Source organism: Typopeltis vanoorti, chromosome 4, assembly GCF_054136105.1.
Source record: "Typopeltis vanoorti isolate ZY-2024b chromosome 4, IOZ_Tvanoo_1.0, whole genome shotgun sequence".
Taxonomy (NCBI): Eukaryota; Metazoa; Arthropoda; class Arachnida; order Uropygi; family Thelyphonidae; genus Typopeltis; species Typopeltis vanoorti.
Genome location: NC_143552.1, coordinates 11,653,731 through 11,670,888, shown reverse-complemented (window position 1 = coordinate 11,670,888; position 17,158 = coordinate 11,653,731). Strand labels below are relative to the sequence as shown.

Below are 17,158 nucleotides of genomic sequence, written 5' to 3'. Positions count from 1 at the left end.
CCCTAGTAACTTTCAACGATTTCCATTTTATGTTATATGCCACTTGGACGTTTTAGACTCTTGGTGTTCCTGTGAACAAAAGGTCTCCATCCCACTTGGCCTCTTGTCCTTTCTTTCAGTAATTGTAAGTTCTTTTATGTTGTTCATCCATCTCTTTTGTGGTCTTCCTCTTCTTCTCATTTCCTCAATCTTCCCCAATGCAACTGCCTTTTCCAATGATTCATCAGTTTGCATAATATAACCAAAGTACATCAACTTCTGTTAAGTGATCATCGCCTCCAAGGATTATTCTGTCTTCATATTCTGTAAAATCTTATTGGTAATTCTTGCAATCCGTGGGATTCTTAATAGTCTCCTCCACACCCATAATTCAAATGAATCAATTTGTTTTCTGTCTTTCTTCTTAATAATCCAGCTTTCACATCCAATCACTGTTGGAATACAATAACATTGCTTTGACAATTCTAACTTTCATAATTTTTGTCAGGTTTAACATTGCTTTGTTTCCTATCACTCCTTTTAATTTCATCTTCATATTTACCATCATTTCTGATTCTGGACCCCAGTAAATCATAACTTTCAATGATTTCTGTTTTTATCATCGTCAATTATAAATTAATTTAAACTGCCAGACACCATCACTTTTGTTTTGCTGATGTTTAAATTAAACCTCGCTTTGTTTACCATCTTAACCAATAGAATCAACCACTCCAGATGTTCCTTAGTTTCTGCTATGAGGGCTATATCATTTGCAGATCACAATAAACTATTTCCATTTCGTATATCAGAAAAGATAGTTAAAGTTCATAAATATATAAATAACCAATAAATATGAACAATCCAGCTAACAACCTTCATCTGGTCTCCAAAGGATCATCCACTTATGCATCTTGGAGCATAAAAGGTTCCTCCTGCCTGCAAATGAAAGTTCTATAAAATGCAGGGTGTACCACTGACAGCTCATAATGAATGCCTGCAAATTCCCAGTCATTCATGGTGAACAGAATTGTTTTTGTGAAAAGAAAAGTTTTACGAAAGTTTCAAATGCAGAAAAGAATGAAGAAAGGTCTGGGTCCTATCACTTCTGCCAGAATACAGTCTCTAATACATTTCGAGAAAACTGGAAATTTGTCAGATTGCCCTCGAACATGCAGACCAGTGTTATTCAAAGCCCGTACCATCGTTGTGGTATCGCAAATGAATGCCATAGCAGCACAATCAACAAGCTGTGTAAGCAGTACACAGGGAGCTGCAAGAATCACTTGCATAGCGGGAATGTCAGCATCCTTCATGGTGCATAATCATCACGCCACCAAAGTAAGCATCAAGTAACAAATTTTTCTTTTCACAAAACCAATTGTGTTCACCCCCAGTGACTGGAAATTTGCACACATCCATTACATGCTGTCGGCAGTACACCCTGCGTTTTATAGAACTCTCATTTGCATGTGTTTGCAAATGGTGCACGTGGTACAGCACCCTTTATCGGTGAAAATTTGAAGTAAAATATCCCCCTTGTGATTCAGTTTAATATACCAATTTTTCTAATTTTCATGAATTATTGAAATATCTAGGAACTTATGGGACACCCTGTATTTTAAAAATTTATTTTTTTTTTACCAAAAAATAAATTTTTTGAGTAAAAAAAAAAAAAAAAAAATGAGAGACCAAACATTGAACATTTTCAAGCCACTTCAGGTCCCCAAGTAAACAGAACAGTGGTCTCACACCAGTAAATAGAGAGGACACTGCCCTTGACAATTTACTAAAAAAAAAAAAAAAGAAGTCTGGTCTGGTTGTTCTCTATAAGTCTTGGTAGATGACACTCTCTCTTTGAGTTTTACCACCAGTGCTTGGATTGCTTCAAGGCTCTGTTCTATCACTTTCTCCTGTATATAAATTACCTACTCACAATCACCACTAATTCTCTCTATAGTTTTGCAGATATCAGTACTCTCCACTCATCCTATTTGACACACACCATGCAGTACGCTGACATCTCAGGCTATAAGATCTACAATTAGTGCCATAAACATTGATCTACACACTATATTTCAGTGGGACAAGGAAAATCTTATCATGTTCAATGCCACCAAAACACAGTCTTGCTTTTTCTCTCACAAATGAGATCTCAGCTCGCATACCCTCACTCTCAGCAATACACAAATCACCAGACCTAATCAAATCTCTCTCTCTCTCTCTCTGCTTAGACTAACATTTACCTCTATTTTGGAGTGGTGCACCTAAATGGTGGATTCTTTGTAGATTCTGATATTGCAGCATCATTTCATCAGCCTTGAAGTTTTCCATATAGCCTGAAATAGAAAATAATCTTTAATGGCAGGCAATTTTAATTGCCTGCCATTCAAGATTATTTTCTTCAGTATTGAATGCTATAGCTACTCCTTTCTTTCTCTGGTCATTATTACCTGCATGTAATATCTTGTAGTAGATGAATCCTAGCTGTTTCCCCCCCCCCCCCCTTTGTTTCAGTTACACTACTTTATTTCAGTGTGGTACTCCTTTAATTTTTCCACCAGTTCAACTTCTCTTCTGTTGATGTATCTCACATTCATGTTGCCTGATTTGAGTTCTGCTAATGTTGCGTTTGTGTAGAGAACTGACTTCCCACTGGTCATCCTGGTTTCCTGACAAAAACAGCAGGGAACTTGATTAACAGGAAGACTTCTCAGTCAGCATCGCATTTCATCATGCTGTACAATTATTTTCTTATGGTTTAAGCCAATATAAGATATAGTTTAGGCAGCTAAATTCTAAATTTCCAGCCCGTCTTCAGTATCCACACAGATAGCTACTGAAGGGGTGCATCACTAACTGACTAACTCAATGCTTAAATATGGTGAGCAATATACTGACTATGATAATTAAATACTTAAGGAATTGACAGCGTATACTAGAAATATAAATTAAATCAACTTTAATATATACTTTCCAATATTTTGGCAACATCACGTTGCCATCTTCATGGGAACTTAAGATAAAGACACGTGAACGCGAGTACTACATAACAGCAAATGAGAAATGAAGCGAGGAAGCTACTGTTTTCCTAAAGTCCTGATGGTGCCCCCCTGGCGAGCTATATTAGATGTTCTTGGCCTTTGGGCTGAAGTTCTTCTGATGTATGTTTCCCAAATTTGGGGCAGTCTCATGCATCCAAATTAGTTGAGGTTTGGCATGTTCCTAAGGGCTGAGGCTGATTCCATGAATAGCCTTTCATATTTGAACTTGCTGCGGTGTATTACTGTGGCTTTCTTTCACCTTATTCTGTGGCAAGTATCCAGAGCATGGTCTGCAAGCCCAGAGTGGCTGTAATTGTGAAATCGGATGTAGTCCTTGTGTTCTGAGATTTGCTGTCCTGCCTGTTTGGCCAAAGTAGGACAATTTACAGCTGCAAGTGATCTGGTATACACCAGGTAGGTCTTTAGTGGAGCAGATAAGGGATGCCAATTTAATATTTCTAGTATACGCTGTCAATTCCTTAAGTATTTAATTATCATGTTTAACCAACGTATAAGCCTTTCTACAAGAATTACCATCATCCCCGGAGATTGCATCGCACGCAAGGTCCGCCATTATGGCAAACTGAAGCTGAAGTTATCTAGACAACTGAATCCTCTCACATTTCTAAAACGCTACCAGAATAATCAGGTAACCCTAAATTGTGTAAAATTTAAGCACCGTTTCTTTTCACAGAAAGCCCTCCGTATCTATAACCGTGCGAGCCAGGCTCTGCTATGGGAGCAAATTAACGCTACACGCAGTTGCCTAGCTGACGTAAACAGAGCTATTTTAGCACTAGAGAAAGGGCTTTCTAATACGCTAAATCACGAACTACATGACGTCTTGTGCACTGCAGCAAATAAAGAATTCGAAAAAATACGGAGTCGACATATCAACAAGTTTGATAAATTAAAAAAGAACTCTACGTCCAAACCAACACTGTAGTTTAACCTTTCTTCTGTTATCTTGAAGCCTGAAGCACTCAACGCCCTATCACGTGGTCACAACTTCGCCATTGCTCCTAGGAAATTACCGGCCGAGGAATTAATGATCCAGATTGAATGCGGAATTCGCCACCTTCCAAACCACATCGCCAACAATATCAGACTGGATGTAGCCTGTGTTCTCACAAAAGCAAGACCACCAAAAACCAACATATCCAATAGTTAATACAAGTCTCTACAGGAAATGAAGAAAAACAAAGAAATAGTTACCACCAAAGTGGATAAGGGGAATGCCACCGTGGCACTCAATCATACTGACTACACAGGTAAAGCTTAATGCTTTACTATTAGATCGAGCTACTTACCTCCCCATTGAATGCAATCCACCAATTCACAAATTAGAAAACTCCACAGGCTTCTTAAGACGGTCATTTCTTGGCCTGTGGAGATTACTAACAGACTAAAACCATATAACTCTAGACCCCTCGTATATATGGGCTCCCAAAAATACATCAAGAAAGTGTGCCATTACATCCCATAGTGGATGGCATTGATTCCCCCACTTACAAACTAGCTAAATATTTAGCCACACTATACTGGCAACACACCATCACACATAAAAAAACTCAGCCCACTTCAAAGCCAGTATAGAAAACCTTACACTCCAACATAATGACATAATGGTCAGTTTTTGACGTCTCCTCCTTATTCACAAATGCCCCCCCCCCCCCAAAAAAAAAAGAAACTTTAGAGCTCATTCAAGCTAAATTTCCTCCTGATATCTTAGCCCTATTTCAGTTCACAATGAATTCAAGCTATTTCGTTTGGCAGGAAAAATTCTACAAACAGATAGAGGGGACAGCCATGGGTTCACCACTTTCTGCACCCTTGGCCAACTTCTTTATGGAGACTTTTGAAGAGAAAGCCTTAAACTCTGCCCCACAAAAACCTACCATATGGCTTCGCTATTTGGCCATATGGTCCGGATACATTCCTCTCCTTCTTAACACACTTAAATAACCAACACCCTAGAATCAAAGTTCACCCTGGAAAAAGAGGAAAACAATAGTCTCCCCTTCCTAGACACACTAGTCACCCGCCAACCTGATGGAACCTTGGTTTTCTCAGTTTATAGAAAACCCACCCATACAGGCAGATACACTTACCAACAATTCCCCCCCCCCCCCACACACACACCACAAAAAACCAACATATCCAATAGTATGGAGTTATTAAGGAGTTAAGACACTATTCAACAAGGCTAAACTAATCTGTTCAAAGGACAAAGCCCTAACCACTGAACTAAATCACATCCTTAACACTTTCTCAGCCAATTGCTATCCCCCTGCTACATGGGACATTGTTTTCTTCTGTTTCTACCTTAATTGGACTTAAGTCACCTGATAAAATTAGTAGTAGTAGTACTCCTCCTCTCCTATCTCTTCTGTCATTCCTACAAATAGTATACCCATTACACTCGATTCCACTTACCATATCTGATTCTGATAGCTAGGTTTCACTAATGCCAACTATCTCAGTCCACATCGTATTCAATAAAGCAACAAACTCAATCCTTTTGTTTTTAATGCTAGTGGCATTTGTGTATAGACTTAATAAATTACCACCTAGCTTATTCTTATAATTATATATGCAGTCTATTTGGTCTTGTTCTAGAATTTTCTCTTTCCCCTCCTCAGACATACTTAAAAGGTCTGAACACAGAGCATATTTTCCCACCCCTTTGCCACAAACATAACCATGTTTGAAGACATATCTTTATCATCCCATAACTGAACTTTCACACATATTTTCCCCATTCCTCCCTTGATGATCTAGTTTCCTTGACTCTCTGAATTAAATCTCATACCAAGAAGTAATTTCTCTAGGCTCCTGATGCTAAATGAATTCAAGTGCAGGCTATCCTTCTTATACAACGTTTTTCTGCCAAACTCACTCCACACATCAGTAAACTCGCATCCATTTCTTCTACACAGCCTACAATCATTGCACTCCTCCTTAACTTGGAACTATCATATCTGGGTAGCAAACCTACAGTAATGATCTTCACAGTATAAGGGGAAATGCAATGATTGTAGGCTGTGTAGAAGAAATGGATGCGAGTTTACTGATGTGTGGAGTGAGTTTGGCAGAAAAAAGTTGTATAAGAAGGATAGCCTGCACTGTGGAATGGTTGGGCAAAGATTTTCTTTTTTAAAACAGTTTCAATTGCTTCAACATATAAAGGCAACATGCAACAACTTCAAAAGGCAACTTCAACATGCAAAATCTGAACCCTACATGATTGAAGTTGAAGGACGTTCAGTACTTTCTTATATATTTCTTAGCTGATGACACATGTTTGCGAGGAATGTAAGCTTCTTGTCTAAATGAAGTCAGACAACCTTGGATAATAGTTTGTCCTAAACTTAAATATGGGTTAGAGTTAAAATTGTACACAGATATTTTTTACCTCTGAATCATGAACCCATTATGTCTATGAAGTTCCATGATCAATCATCTTGTTGCAGTTGTCTTTCAGTTACCCCTGTTTTACAGGAATTATGGAAAATGGTAAGGAAGTCATGGAAGAAGAATTATGGTTTTTTAAGTGACAGATATGATTGCGGTGATTCTCCCATCTTTGCAATCAGTCACAGACCAAATAACAAGGTTGTTTACAACAAAATATAAAGATCACTTTCTACTCAATTAACAAGATCTCTAATCACATGAAACCTCCATATCTGCTACTTAAATCAGGTGTCCACAAGATCAGGCTGTAGTTGTGGTTTACACTACATAGGACAGACAGACAGACTGTGTACTTCTCCACAGGTGTGGAGAAGTACACAATCAGAACACTTCAAGAATGTCAAGAACGAAAGAAGACACTAATCAGGACTGGCAGCACATACAACTGAAAACATGAAACAAAACATGAAGTATTATGGCAATAAACAAAAATGCTCTGCATAGATTAAGATTTTTTTTTTTTCTCAAGAGTATTCAAAGAATCTGCTGAAATGAAATATTCACTACAGTGTAACAATAAACAAGGGATGATTTTACATCAAGTTTGGTTGTCACTAATTCATACCACATTCGTGTTTACGAGTCGTATACAGACGTCCACAAACAAGCACACGTCATAGCAAATGCGTGCTTTCCATTGTTATTCATGTTCAAATATTTTCACACTATGGTTAACTGTCATTACCTGTTTTCTAGTTTTTTAATCTATTCAGTAATTATCCTGTTGTTGTCTTGTCCTTTTAAGAGTCTTAGATGTTTCCATGTGCTCCTTGAACTGCTTTGGCTATGTTGATTATTTTGTTTGTATAGAGCTGTTGTTCAGGATTAGGATCTATTTCGTGCAAGGCTGCTGTAATTGCTGGACAAGTAAATATGTGAGTGGATGTCAGTTCGGTATTGGGGCAGTTGCAGTTTCTATATGTTCTCGTATCATCTGTATTGATCTTCATTCCTCTATAATGTCCTGTTCGTAGTCTTGCTATTGTGGTGGTGGTCTTTCTGTCAGCACTGACTTCGGGAATTTGATGTTGTATCACTGATTTCAGTGCAATTAGTTTAGCTTTTGCTAGTATGTTAGCTAGCATCAACAAGAGTTATCATGTGAGTTTCTTGGTTGAGTTCTCTGGCCTCTTTTGCTAATTTATCAGCTGCTTCATTGTAATCAATGCCTACATGAGCAGGAATCCATTGTAAAATGCAACTTTTTCCTAAACACTTTAGTTGATTCAAGAGTTTATGGGCGTCTCGTGTGAACTTGGTATTGCCATTTTTGATTGCCTCAATAGCTGATCTTGAGTCACTGTAAATTTAACAGATTGTTGAGATGATGATAATTTTAAGTAGACTTCGAGTGCTTTATTTATTGCTTAAAATTCGCTGGTAAAATTGAAAGCAATTCTCCCAGATCCAACTTTTATTGAAAGTTTTTCACCTTTCGGGAGTAGAAGGAGAACACCAGCGCCTCCATTAATCATATTGGTGTCTGACGATCCATCGGTGTAACAAATAACCTGTTTGGAGGATGAAAGAAGGTTGATAGTATTTAGGCCTTTTTCTTTAAGCATTTCTTTTGATTCTTTTTTTGTACACAGTTTGGAAAGGTTTAGATTTATGGAGGTAAAGGACTGGAAAATAGAGGTTCTTTGTTTATGTGGGCATTTAGCCGATCAAGACCTGTTTCCTTCCTGATAGAAAATTTGTCACCATAAAATTCATAAATAATATCAGAAGCTATCAAAGCGATCATATCTCCCTAAAAACTTATGAACATTGGAATCAAAAATGCAGACTTCATAGATTCTGATATTATTTATGGATTTTATGGTGGCAAATTTTCGTCTGTCATCCAGCAGGTTGAGCCCACATTCCTGTTGGGCTCTGACGTTGTTAGTGGATGAGACTGCACCAGTTTATTTATTTATTTATGCTTAGGGCTACATGAAACTGGTAAGTGAAAAATACAATCACAATTTCCAGAAACAAATGATGAAAATCTTAACATATAAAAGTTCATTACATAAAAGGCACAACCTGCTTTCTAAGTTTTTCCTTTTTTTTAAAATAAAGCTAAAGTAACTTGTCATAATCAAGCCAGGGACAATTATCGTCCTGCTGCAACAAGTATGACAAGGCTGCATGTTCTCACAACATAAATGTAGCTGTATCCGAGGTTTAAGTAGAGAGCAGTTGTGTCTTGTGTGAGAAAACTTGATCCATTAGAGGAGGCCCATTTCACATTGTATCATCATCATCTAACGAGGAGTTCTGCTGATACTATGACGAGGACTACGAGAGTAACGTTTTTGTGGTGCGATGGGACCCTGATCTTCTGTTTCCTCCATAACCGCCACCACCATACCAACTACAGGTCAAAGTCCAGGCTGGAAAGCCAATTGAAGGCCTCATCTGTCATCTTGTGGATGTCCTGTAGGCCACCACTATGAAATTGGCACCTTGGGCAGTCCTACACAATATGAGTAATCGTCTGAGCCACGGGAGAACAATCACAATAAGGTGATCTGACAGCCCCCATTTATGTAGAAGGTAGCCACATCTTCTCTGACTAGTTCTGATCCTGTTTATTGATGGCCAAATCTTCCTAGGAAGATCAAAACCAGGCTGCAGAGTATAGGGATCTTCTACCAGGAAGCCGTTTGTTGAGAGATTGTTGGACCAGTATTCTCTCCATATGTCAGATATTGATGGCAGCACAGCTGAAGAGAGTTCGTCCTTGGACCAGAGAGGCTTTCTAGATTTGAGGCAAAGACTAGGTGGGTTTATGAGAGTCTGGTGTAGGGGCAGGAGTGGATTGCTCATTGCTTTATTGAATTCCTTAATCGAGGCTTGTCTTCTCCATATGTGTGGTGGAGCAATGTTAGATAGAACAGGCAGCCAGGAGAGAGGGGTGCTTCTCACTGTCCCACTAATTGTGTGCATGGTAGAGTTTAGCTGGGTGTCTATAATGTTAGTGTGTGTACTCCTTTCCCAGACAGAGGCACAATATTCTGCTGCAGAGAATGAGGGCTAGTGCAGACGACCTTAGGACTTCTGCACCACAACCCCAAGTTGTTCCAGAAAGCCTTGAAATGATATTATTTCTGGTTTTAATTTTATTGGAGAGGTTGATGTGCCTTTTATAGGTTAGGCTTCTGTCCAGGCTCACTCACTCCAAAGTATTTTGGGTGAGGTTCGTGTTCTACCATTTTTCCACAGAAAGAAAGATTGAGTTGTTGATTCGCCTCTGCATTGTACAGGTGAAATACTGAGGACACTGTTTTCATTGGATTTGGCTTCTAGTACCACTGCTTGAAGTACTCTTCCAAGGGTATTCAGGTCTGTATTCAAGGTTGATTCTGGTAAAGGAGGTGGAATGATGTAAGATCGCTAGGTCATCGACGTAAATATACTTGCTTGATCTGTATGAGGTAGATGTTAAAAAGTATAGGGGATAACACACAACCTGAGGAAGACGGTTGTGAAGGAATCTGGGCCTGTCCTTTTTTCTGTCAATATGGACCTGGATCTTTCTGTTGGAGAGAATAGATTCAAAAAGTTGTAAAGTTTTTTTACACTTTATATTTCCAAGTTTTAGGAGGAGGCTCCTGAACCAGACAGTGTCATAAGCAGATGCTAGGTCAATGAAAGTGGCTCCAGATTTAAGTTTCTTCTGGAAGCCTGCTTCAATTTGAGTTGCCAGGACCTGGTCACAGCAATTTCTTCCTGCCCTGAAGCCAGCTTGTTCAGTCGGGAGTGCTCTTTCGATGAGTGGTGAAATTCTTTTAAGGAGAATTCTTTCAAAGAGCTTAAAGGTGGTGCAAAGCAAGGAGATAGGTTGTAGGTTTTTCACATCATTTGGATCTTTCCCTGGTTTGAGCACGGCAATTATTTGGGCTTCCCTCCATAGCTTTGGTAATTTACAGTCATGATGATTTCTGAGAAAAAGGCAGCCAGTCATGTTGACCAAGATGTTTTAGGAACTCAGGGAGTATACCATCCACTCCTGCAGCTTTGCCATTCTTGGTAAGTTTTAAGGCTATTTGTACCTCTTCCCGAGATACTGGGTGTACGAGTTCAGGAAGCTCGGGTTCCGTCTTTAGGATTTGTCTGATGGAAGCTTATACAGCAATTTTCCTGGTAGATCTGGGATGAATCTTGGAGGTTTTCAATAAATGGTTAGCCATTTGATCAGGAGTTATCTCTGTTGTTTTGTATCATTGGCTCTGCTCCACCTAATTTTCTCAGAAGTGACCAGCTTCTCTGACTAGATGTGACAAAATCGAGTTCATCGATGGTTGAGTTCTATCAATGAACCAATGATAATCTTGGATGCTTTTGCTTGTATTTTGTCTAATTTTTCCTTTACCAATGAGGCCAAAGGTGACCAGATAGGTGCTGCATATTCCATTATTGGTCTTATTATTGTAGTTTTGAGGATTTTTGGCTTTGCACCCCAATTTGTTTCACAAAGCCTTTTCAGAGCTCTGTTGGAAGTGTTACACAAATGTGTTGTGCAAAACGTAATTCCTGATCAAGTGTAATACCAAGGTATTTTGGATTTGTGACTTTTTCAATTAGCTTGTTGTTGATCATGACGTTGGGATTGTAGGAATGTCTATTTTTCCTTTCTGTACTAAAGGTGCTTAATTTTGTTTTGTCTGGGTTGATTTTGAATTTAAAGTTCATCTGACCATTTTCCTAATCCTCTCATTGATTTGTTTAGAATATCCTCTGATTCTTTGATTTTAGCACTTGTGTGACAGATGGCTATATCATCTGCATAGCAAGCTACTTTGATGTCTTCTGTAAGGTAGGGATGAATGTGATTGACATATAAAAGAAATAGTAAAGGACTGAGTACAGAGCCCTGGGGAACACCAGCCCAGGTTCTCTACTCTCTTGATATTGCTGCATTGATTCTAACCTTTATCTTTCTTCTTCTAATGAAATCAGCAATCCAGGTTAAAGCCTTTCCTCTAATTCGAATATCATGTACTGTTTGTATTAATTTTTTGATCCAAACACTATCGAAAGCAGTAGTCGTATCAAGGAATATGGCAGTTGTCTTTTTTGTTGGTTTTCCTGATATGAGTCTATTATTGTGTTTGGCAGAAGTGGAATAATTGATCTGTTGTTGAATGATGGGCTCTATAGGCAGTTTGGTAGTAGTTAATTTTCTTATTTTTTGTCAGCTAGGGCATGATTCTTTCAGTAATTTTACGGAGTATGCTGGTTAATGCGAGAGGTCTATAGCTTTGACATTCTGCAGCATTTTTGTCAGGTTTCAGGATGGGTACAATAACAGATTTTTTCCATTCTCTTGGAAGTTTGCCTGTTCGCCAAGAGGTATTGAGAATGTCCAGAAGTTGTTCTTTGGCGTTTTTGCCAAGGTGTTTGACCATGTGACCAAAGATAAGATCATTATCAGGAGATTTATTAGGTGCAGTTTTCTCGATTGAGGAATTTAGTTCACTTAGCGTAAATTCTTCAGAGAAGATGTCATTAGTTTGATATGTTCTTGCTTGTTTTAGTATTTTACTTGAGTTTATTGAGGGTCTTGTCCTCTCTGTTATACTGAAGTTTGGAGTTGTTTGAATAGGTTTTTTTGCCAGTGTGTTTGCAATTTCTTGGTCTGTAATAGCTCGTTTCCCAGCATTTATGATGAAGTTTGTTTTCTGTTGGTTCTCTTCTTTGAACCAACAGAAATCATTACTAGAATTCTAGGATTCTAATAATGTTCCAGTGTTGGCTGTCTTTTCTTGGGTCCAGGATACAGCAAAGCTCTGTTTTGTGTGTTAATTTTGTGTGTCCATTAATTTCTTTCTGGATTCAGCAGTTTTATTCAGCTCTTGGTACTGTTGCTTTGGCAGCTTTATTGATGTCTGAAGTAAGGATTTGTAATTTTCTGTCAAGGTTTCCAGAGATAGGTTCATCTTGACAGAGGCTACATCTCTACAAGATTTAAATAAACTTTGTCCAATCGGCTTTTCTGATTCCATGTCCTTTTGATTTGCTGTTCTTGATCAATCTTGAAGTTTAGTGTTGTTATTATGGGTCTATGGTTACTGATGGCATTTCCCAAAATTTTCCATTGTGCATTTGATTCAAAGCTATAATTAATAGCTGTGATGTCAATAGCAGATTCAGTTCCCGTAGTTTTGTTTAGAGTCCATAATTATCCTGATGAAGTGAAACAAAAGAATTTTATGAAACTAGTAGAGAAATCAATAGAAATTAGACTATTTTGAGCCTCAAGTCCCACGAGGCTAACCTTAGGTGTTGGGCAGGAGGCCTAAGAATTAATTTCTCAAATCTTGGGTGGTATAACACAACCATATTTATTTAGATTACACTGGTATTTTACATCTGCTGCTGATTCTAAAAAGTCTTTCAAGTTTGTATTTACTGTGATGAGAATAGTATTTTTTCCCCATCTTATTCTGTGCAAGGCATGGTCAGCTAGACCTGACTGACAATAGTTGTAGTGGCAAATGTATTTTCTGTGTTCACCAAAGTGGATGTTGCCCAGTGTGACCATAATATGAATTGCAAGAGAAGTTACACTTCATCTTTTATATATATATATTTATGAAAAAATTCAATGACTAGAACCGAGATTTAAGTAAAAAGGTTTTAATATAAAAACACTAGTTTCGGCCTGTAACAACCTTCTTCAGGTGACATTATAAAAGAAAGAAAAAACACTAAACATTGAAGGTTAAAAGACTATGAACAACATAGACAGTCTCTATACATAATTAGCATGAAAACGTTTTTTAAAAACACTAAACATTGAAGGTTAAAATGTCTTTTAACCTTCAATTGTTTAGTGTTTTTTATTTCTTTTATAATGTCACCTGAAGAAGGCTGTTACAGGCCAAAACTAGTAGTGTTTTTATATTAAAACCTTTTTACTTAAATCTCGGTTCTAGTCATTCAATTTTTTCATAAAACTATGTATGTTAACCGAGTTAATGATCATTCTGTCATATATATATATATATATACAGGGTGTTCGGGATAAATTTGACATATTTATAATTAATTATATTTTTCCGTAAGTTACATGTATTAACACACACTTCTCTTCATTTAAAAGTTTGGACCCTTCTTCATTCATATACAAGATGTCAGAAAGGATGGATAGCTGGAACCCACCTGAATCATGGAAGAGAATAACTTGTATCATGATGATTCGTGCCCGCCATCAAAATAAGGATATTACGACTGCTGCCCAATGCTCCCTGAATACAGTAAAAACAATCAGGCATGAACTAGAGACTTGCAATGGTGACTACGAGGATGTAGCAAGAAGAAAGATCCCTAGCAGACGATCTGATTGCGTTCGTACAGCAGAATTCCTCGCAAATCTGCAGGAACAGGTGTTGAAGAACCCTGGCATTGGAATTCGGGCTTTGTTCGTGGAGTTGCTAACTGTAGTCAAGCCCTGGATAACAAGGGTAGCCAATGTATGGCAGCAGGATTCGGCCCCTTGCCACACCTCTGGGAAAAGTCAAAAATGGTTGTCTGAAAATTTCTACGACTTAACCAGTCCAAATGTTTGGCCTCCAAACTCCCCAGACCTTAACCCCATGGATTATTTTGTATGGGGCGCAGTTGAAAAAGACACCAATCGCACTTCCAGTAATACAAAAGCCCAGTTAATGGATAAAATTAAAACAGTTTTTGCGGCCCTTCCCAGGGAGACTGTAGCATCAGCTTGTTCGAGGTTCCGAAGCAGAATTGAAGCTGTGATCGATGCTAATGGTGGTTATTTTGAGTAAATCTTGTTGATAGTATTGTAATTAACTCTGCCTGTAATGTTTTCTTGTCAATTCATTAAATTTAATAGATACAAAGAAGATTTTCTTTTTCCTTACGAAACTGTCAAATTTATCCCGAACACCCTGTATATATATACTCATTTCAAATCTTTAATCCAAAATTTAGTTTTAAACAATGATATTGTTAAATCTTGAATGAAGAGATTTCACTAAGAAATATTTCAGTCAGGATTTAACAAGCTTTAACACACCAACAAGGATATACTTGTATATAAGTAGAATTGTAGATTACTGGAATGCCTTAAAGATATTATATCTTGACATTGAATGATTCTATGTAGAATATTACCTATCTTTGTATGTTTAACAAGGGAAGAATAATTTGTGAAATATATGTTAGCATGTAAAATTATGAGTCCAAGGTACGTGGGTGAGACACTCGGATTAGCAGCAGAGCCTACGGCAGTCACGTATGCACGAGATCTTCCCGGAAGACGCTACGAGAGAAGAACGGAACCGAGTGCAGAAGAATGGTGACGGGCAAAAAAAGTTGATGCAGAAGGGGTGCCACTAAAGGTGCAATATAAAAAGGTTTGGCTCCCCCATTTTGGGACATTTTTTCTCTTTGAATTCCAGTTTTTCCTCGTGCTCTCCTGTTCAGCATCGGTGCCCAACACTGCACAGATTTACCAATTGAACTCCCTTTGCCTCACACAACTCTGCCATCTTACTATTCATTATCTCTGCTCTCCTTTTCGATTCACTGTTATCATATCTGGGTAGCATGCCTACGACTTTCACAACAATATTTTTCTTTACCTGCTGCAACAACTGCCTCAAGTTTCTATCAACATTCTTCTTCTCTCCAACTACATCATTTGTGCTTGCGGCCACCACTAATTTTGATGCCCGGTATTTCCTTTTTTGCAACATCAGTGGTTTGCTTCATTGTTCCACTAGGAAAGCATGTTTTGTGCACTTTATTAGTAGTCACACCTCTAACGATTGAGTCCCTATACACTGATATTGGACTATCCTTTGATTCTTTCTTTATAACATTAACTTCTCCTTATCATCAGCCAGTCTCTTCTTTAGTTCGCTTTTCATTTTCAGTAACTCCTGCTGAAGCTCTTCTACTATGATCCCAACATTTACTCCCATTTCCAATTGCTCTATCCAGGCACTTTTCACATTTTTCGACGCATACATATATAGCAGTTTTCACAACGCATCCACTTGGAAAAATCCAAGGCAAAGCCGGACTTTCATACAGAAGCCTTCCGTGCTACGTTTCTTTATGGACACCATCTTTAGAAGTAAAGTAGTACAACAAACAATATAAACGACAAAACCATTTGTATCCATACTGAAAAAAAAATGCAACACAATTTGCGACACTACACACAAATTAAAAACACTTTTTTCAGCGCTGTTTAAAACTACTGCTACATTCACTTGCAACATGGGATGTACATTTATGATGTATATGACTTCTCCATTACTTGAAGAACCTTGGTATCTCTTCTAGGTCTGGAGAGTGGCCCTTCTTATAATGCATAGCATTATACACATCTAACAGTGTGCTCTGCATTATGGGATACTAAGACAATGTAAAGTCATCAGCCTCTATATACAATTAGCCTAGTCATGAACTTCATGTGCATTCTTTGTTTCCTTATAGTTAAATGCTGTTAATGTTAATTAATTGCTTATAGTTTGTTTGCTTATAGAATAAAGGATTAAACAAGAATATAATTTTTCATCATTTTAAATTTAATTTATAACCAAGTGAAACTTTCTACAATAAGATAAAAGGTTTAAGAGTAGCTGTCATTCACAGTTTTTAAATTATTCCATGTCAAAAATGGAACGTTGAGTAGAGTAGAATTCTCATATCTGTATATTTTATTCTTCAGTAACATGGAGTAGAGGAATTTTTTAAGAAAAGGTGTGGCCAAGGAGGAAGGTGCATTAATAGTTTTACTGTTTGTCTAATGTGAAGGGGGATGGTGAAATTAGTTAAATCTATCATAGATCAAAGAGGGTTATTTGGTTTATGGGTTTCTGTTAAATTATTTAATTATTTTTATGTACTGCCTTTATTTCATTCAACTATGATATAATATGAATTCAGAGAAAAACAGGAGTGAATAGATGGCATTAGTTAGCAGTATCATGTTAAAAATGAAGATTAAAAAAACATACAGGCACTGTTTTATAACAGTGAAATATAAGATCTGATTTGAAAGAAAACTATTAAGAAGCTAATAGTAAAAATGAACTTAAATATGCAGTAATTTTTTATCTTGTCCAACCCTAGAGACCATATATCCAAAAATGCAGCTTGCAGTAATACTATAGTTCAGTACTTATGAAAAATTACGTTACACAATTTGAGTTGTGCATCCTAAATTAAAACGTTTTCCATTTATTGGATAACTGTCATTTGAATACAACAATTACTTGTAAAAAGTAGAGGTAAATGAGAATGCTGAGAAAATGAATTGTCTTAATTCTAAGTTTTGTATATGTAAGGTGAAATATTTTTTGAGTTGGGCAAGTAAAACATATGAAGGGACTGTGTTGCATTCTGTGAAGGTTGAGCTTTCATAAATAACGTTTAAGAAAATCGATTTAATTTTTACAAGGATAAAAAAAAAAACATGATTGCAACAAAACTTGATATTATTCTAAACATTTGGCATTCAGTACATTTTTAAAATTATCGTTGTGTAAAAATCCCCAGCTTGGATAAATACTTATATGGCCTGCTGCGACTTCTTCCCCTATTTAAAAAGAAAGAAAAATGTTACATAAGCAAGAAATTTTTTATATATTCCATTTGTTAATAAATAACAGAGTAATTCTTGTAGAAAGGCT

At 37.4% G+C, this 17,158-nt stretch overlaps 1 protein-coding gene across 2 annotated transcripts in view; it reads right to left on the bottom strand.

Annotated features, from left to right (window-relative positions):
* Positions 1 to 16,892: 16,892 nt before the first annotated feature.
* The window catches only part of thoc5 (THO complex subunit 5), a 514,059-nt gene continuing 513,793 nt past the window's right edge, over positions 16,893 to 17,158 (bottom strand). For both annotated transcript variants that reach the window (XM_090391636.1, XM_090391637.1), the window contains one exon: positions 16,893 to 17,064. In XM_090391636.1, the coding sequence (XP_090247762.1) occupies positions 17,001 to 17,064 (64 nt within the window). In that variant the 3' untranslated portion in view covers positions 16,893 to 17,000. The remainder of the gene's footprint in view (positions 17,065 to 17,158) is intronic.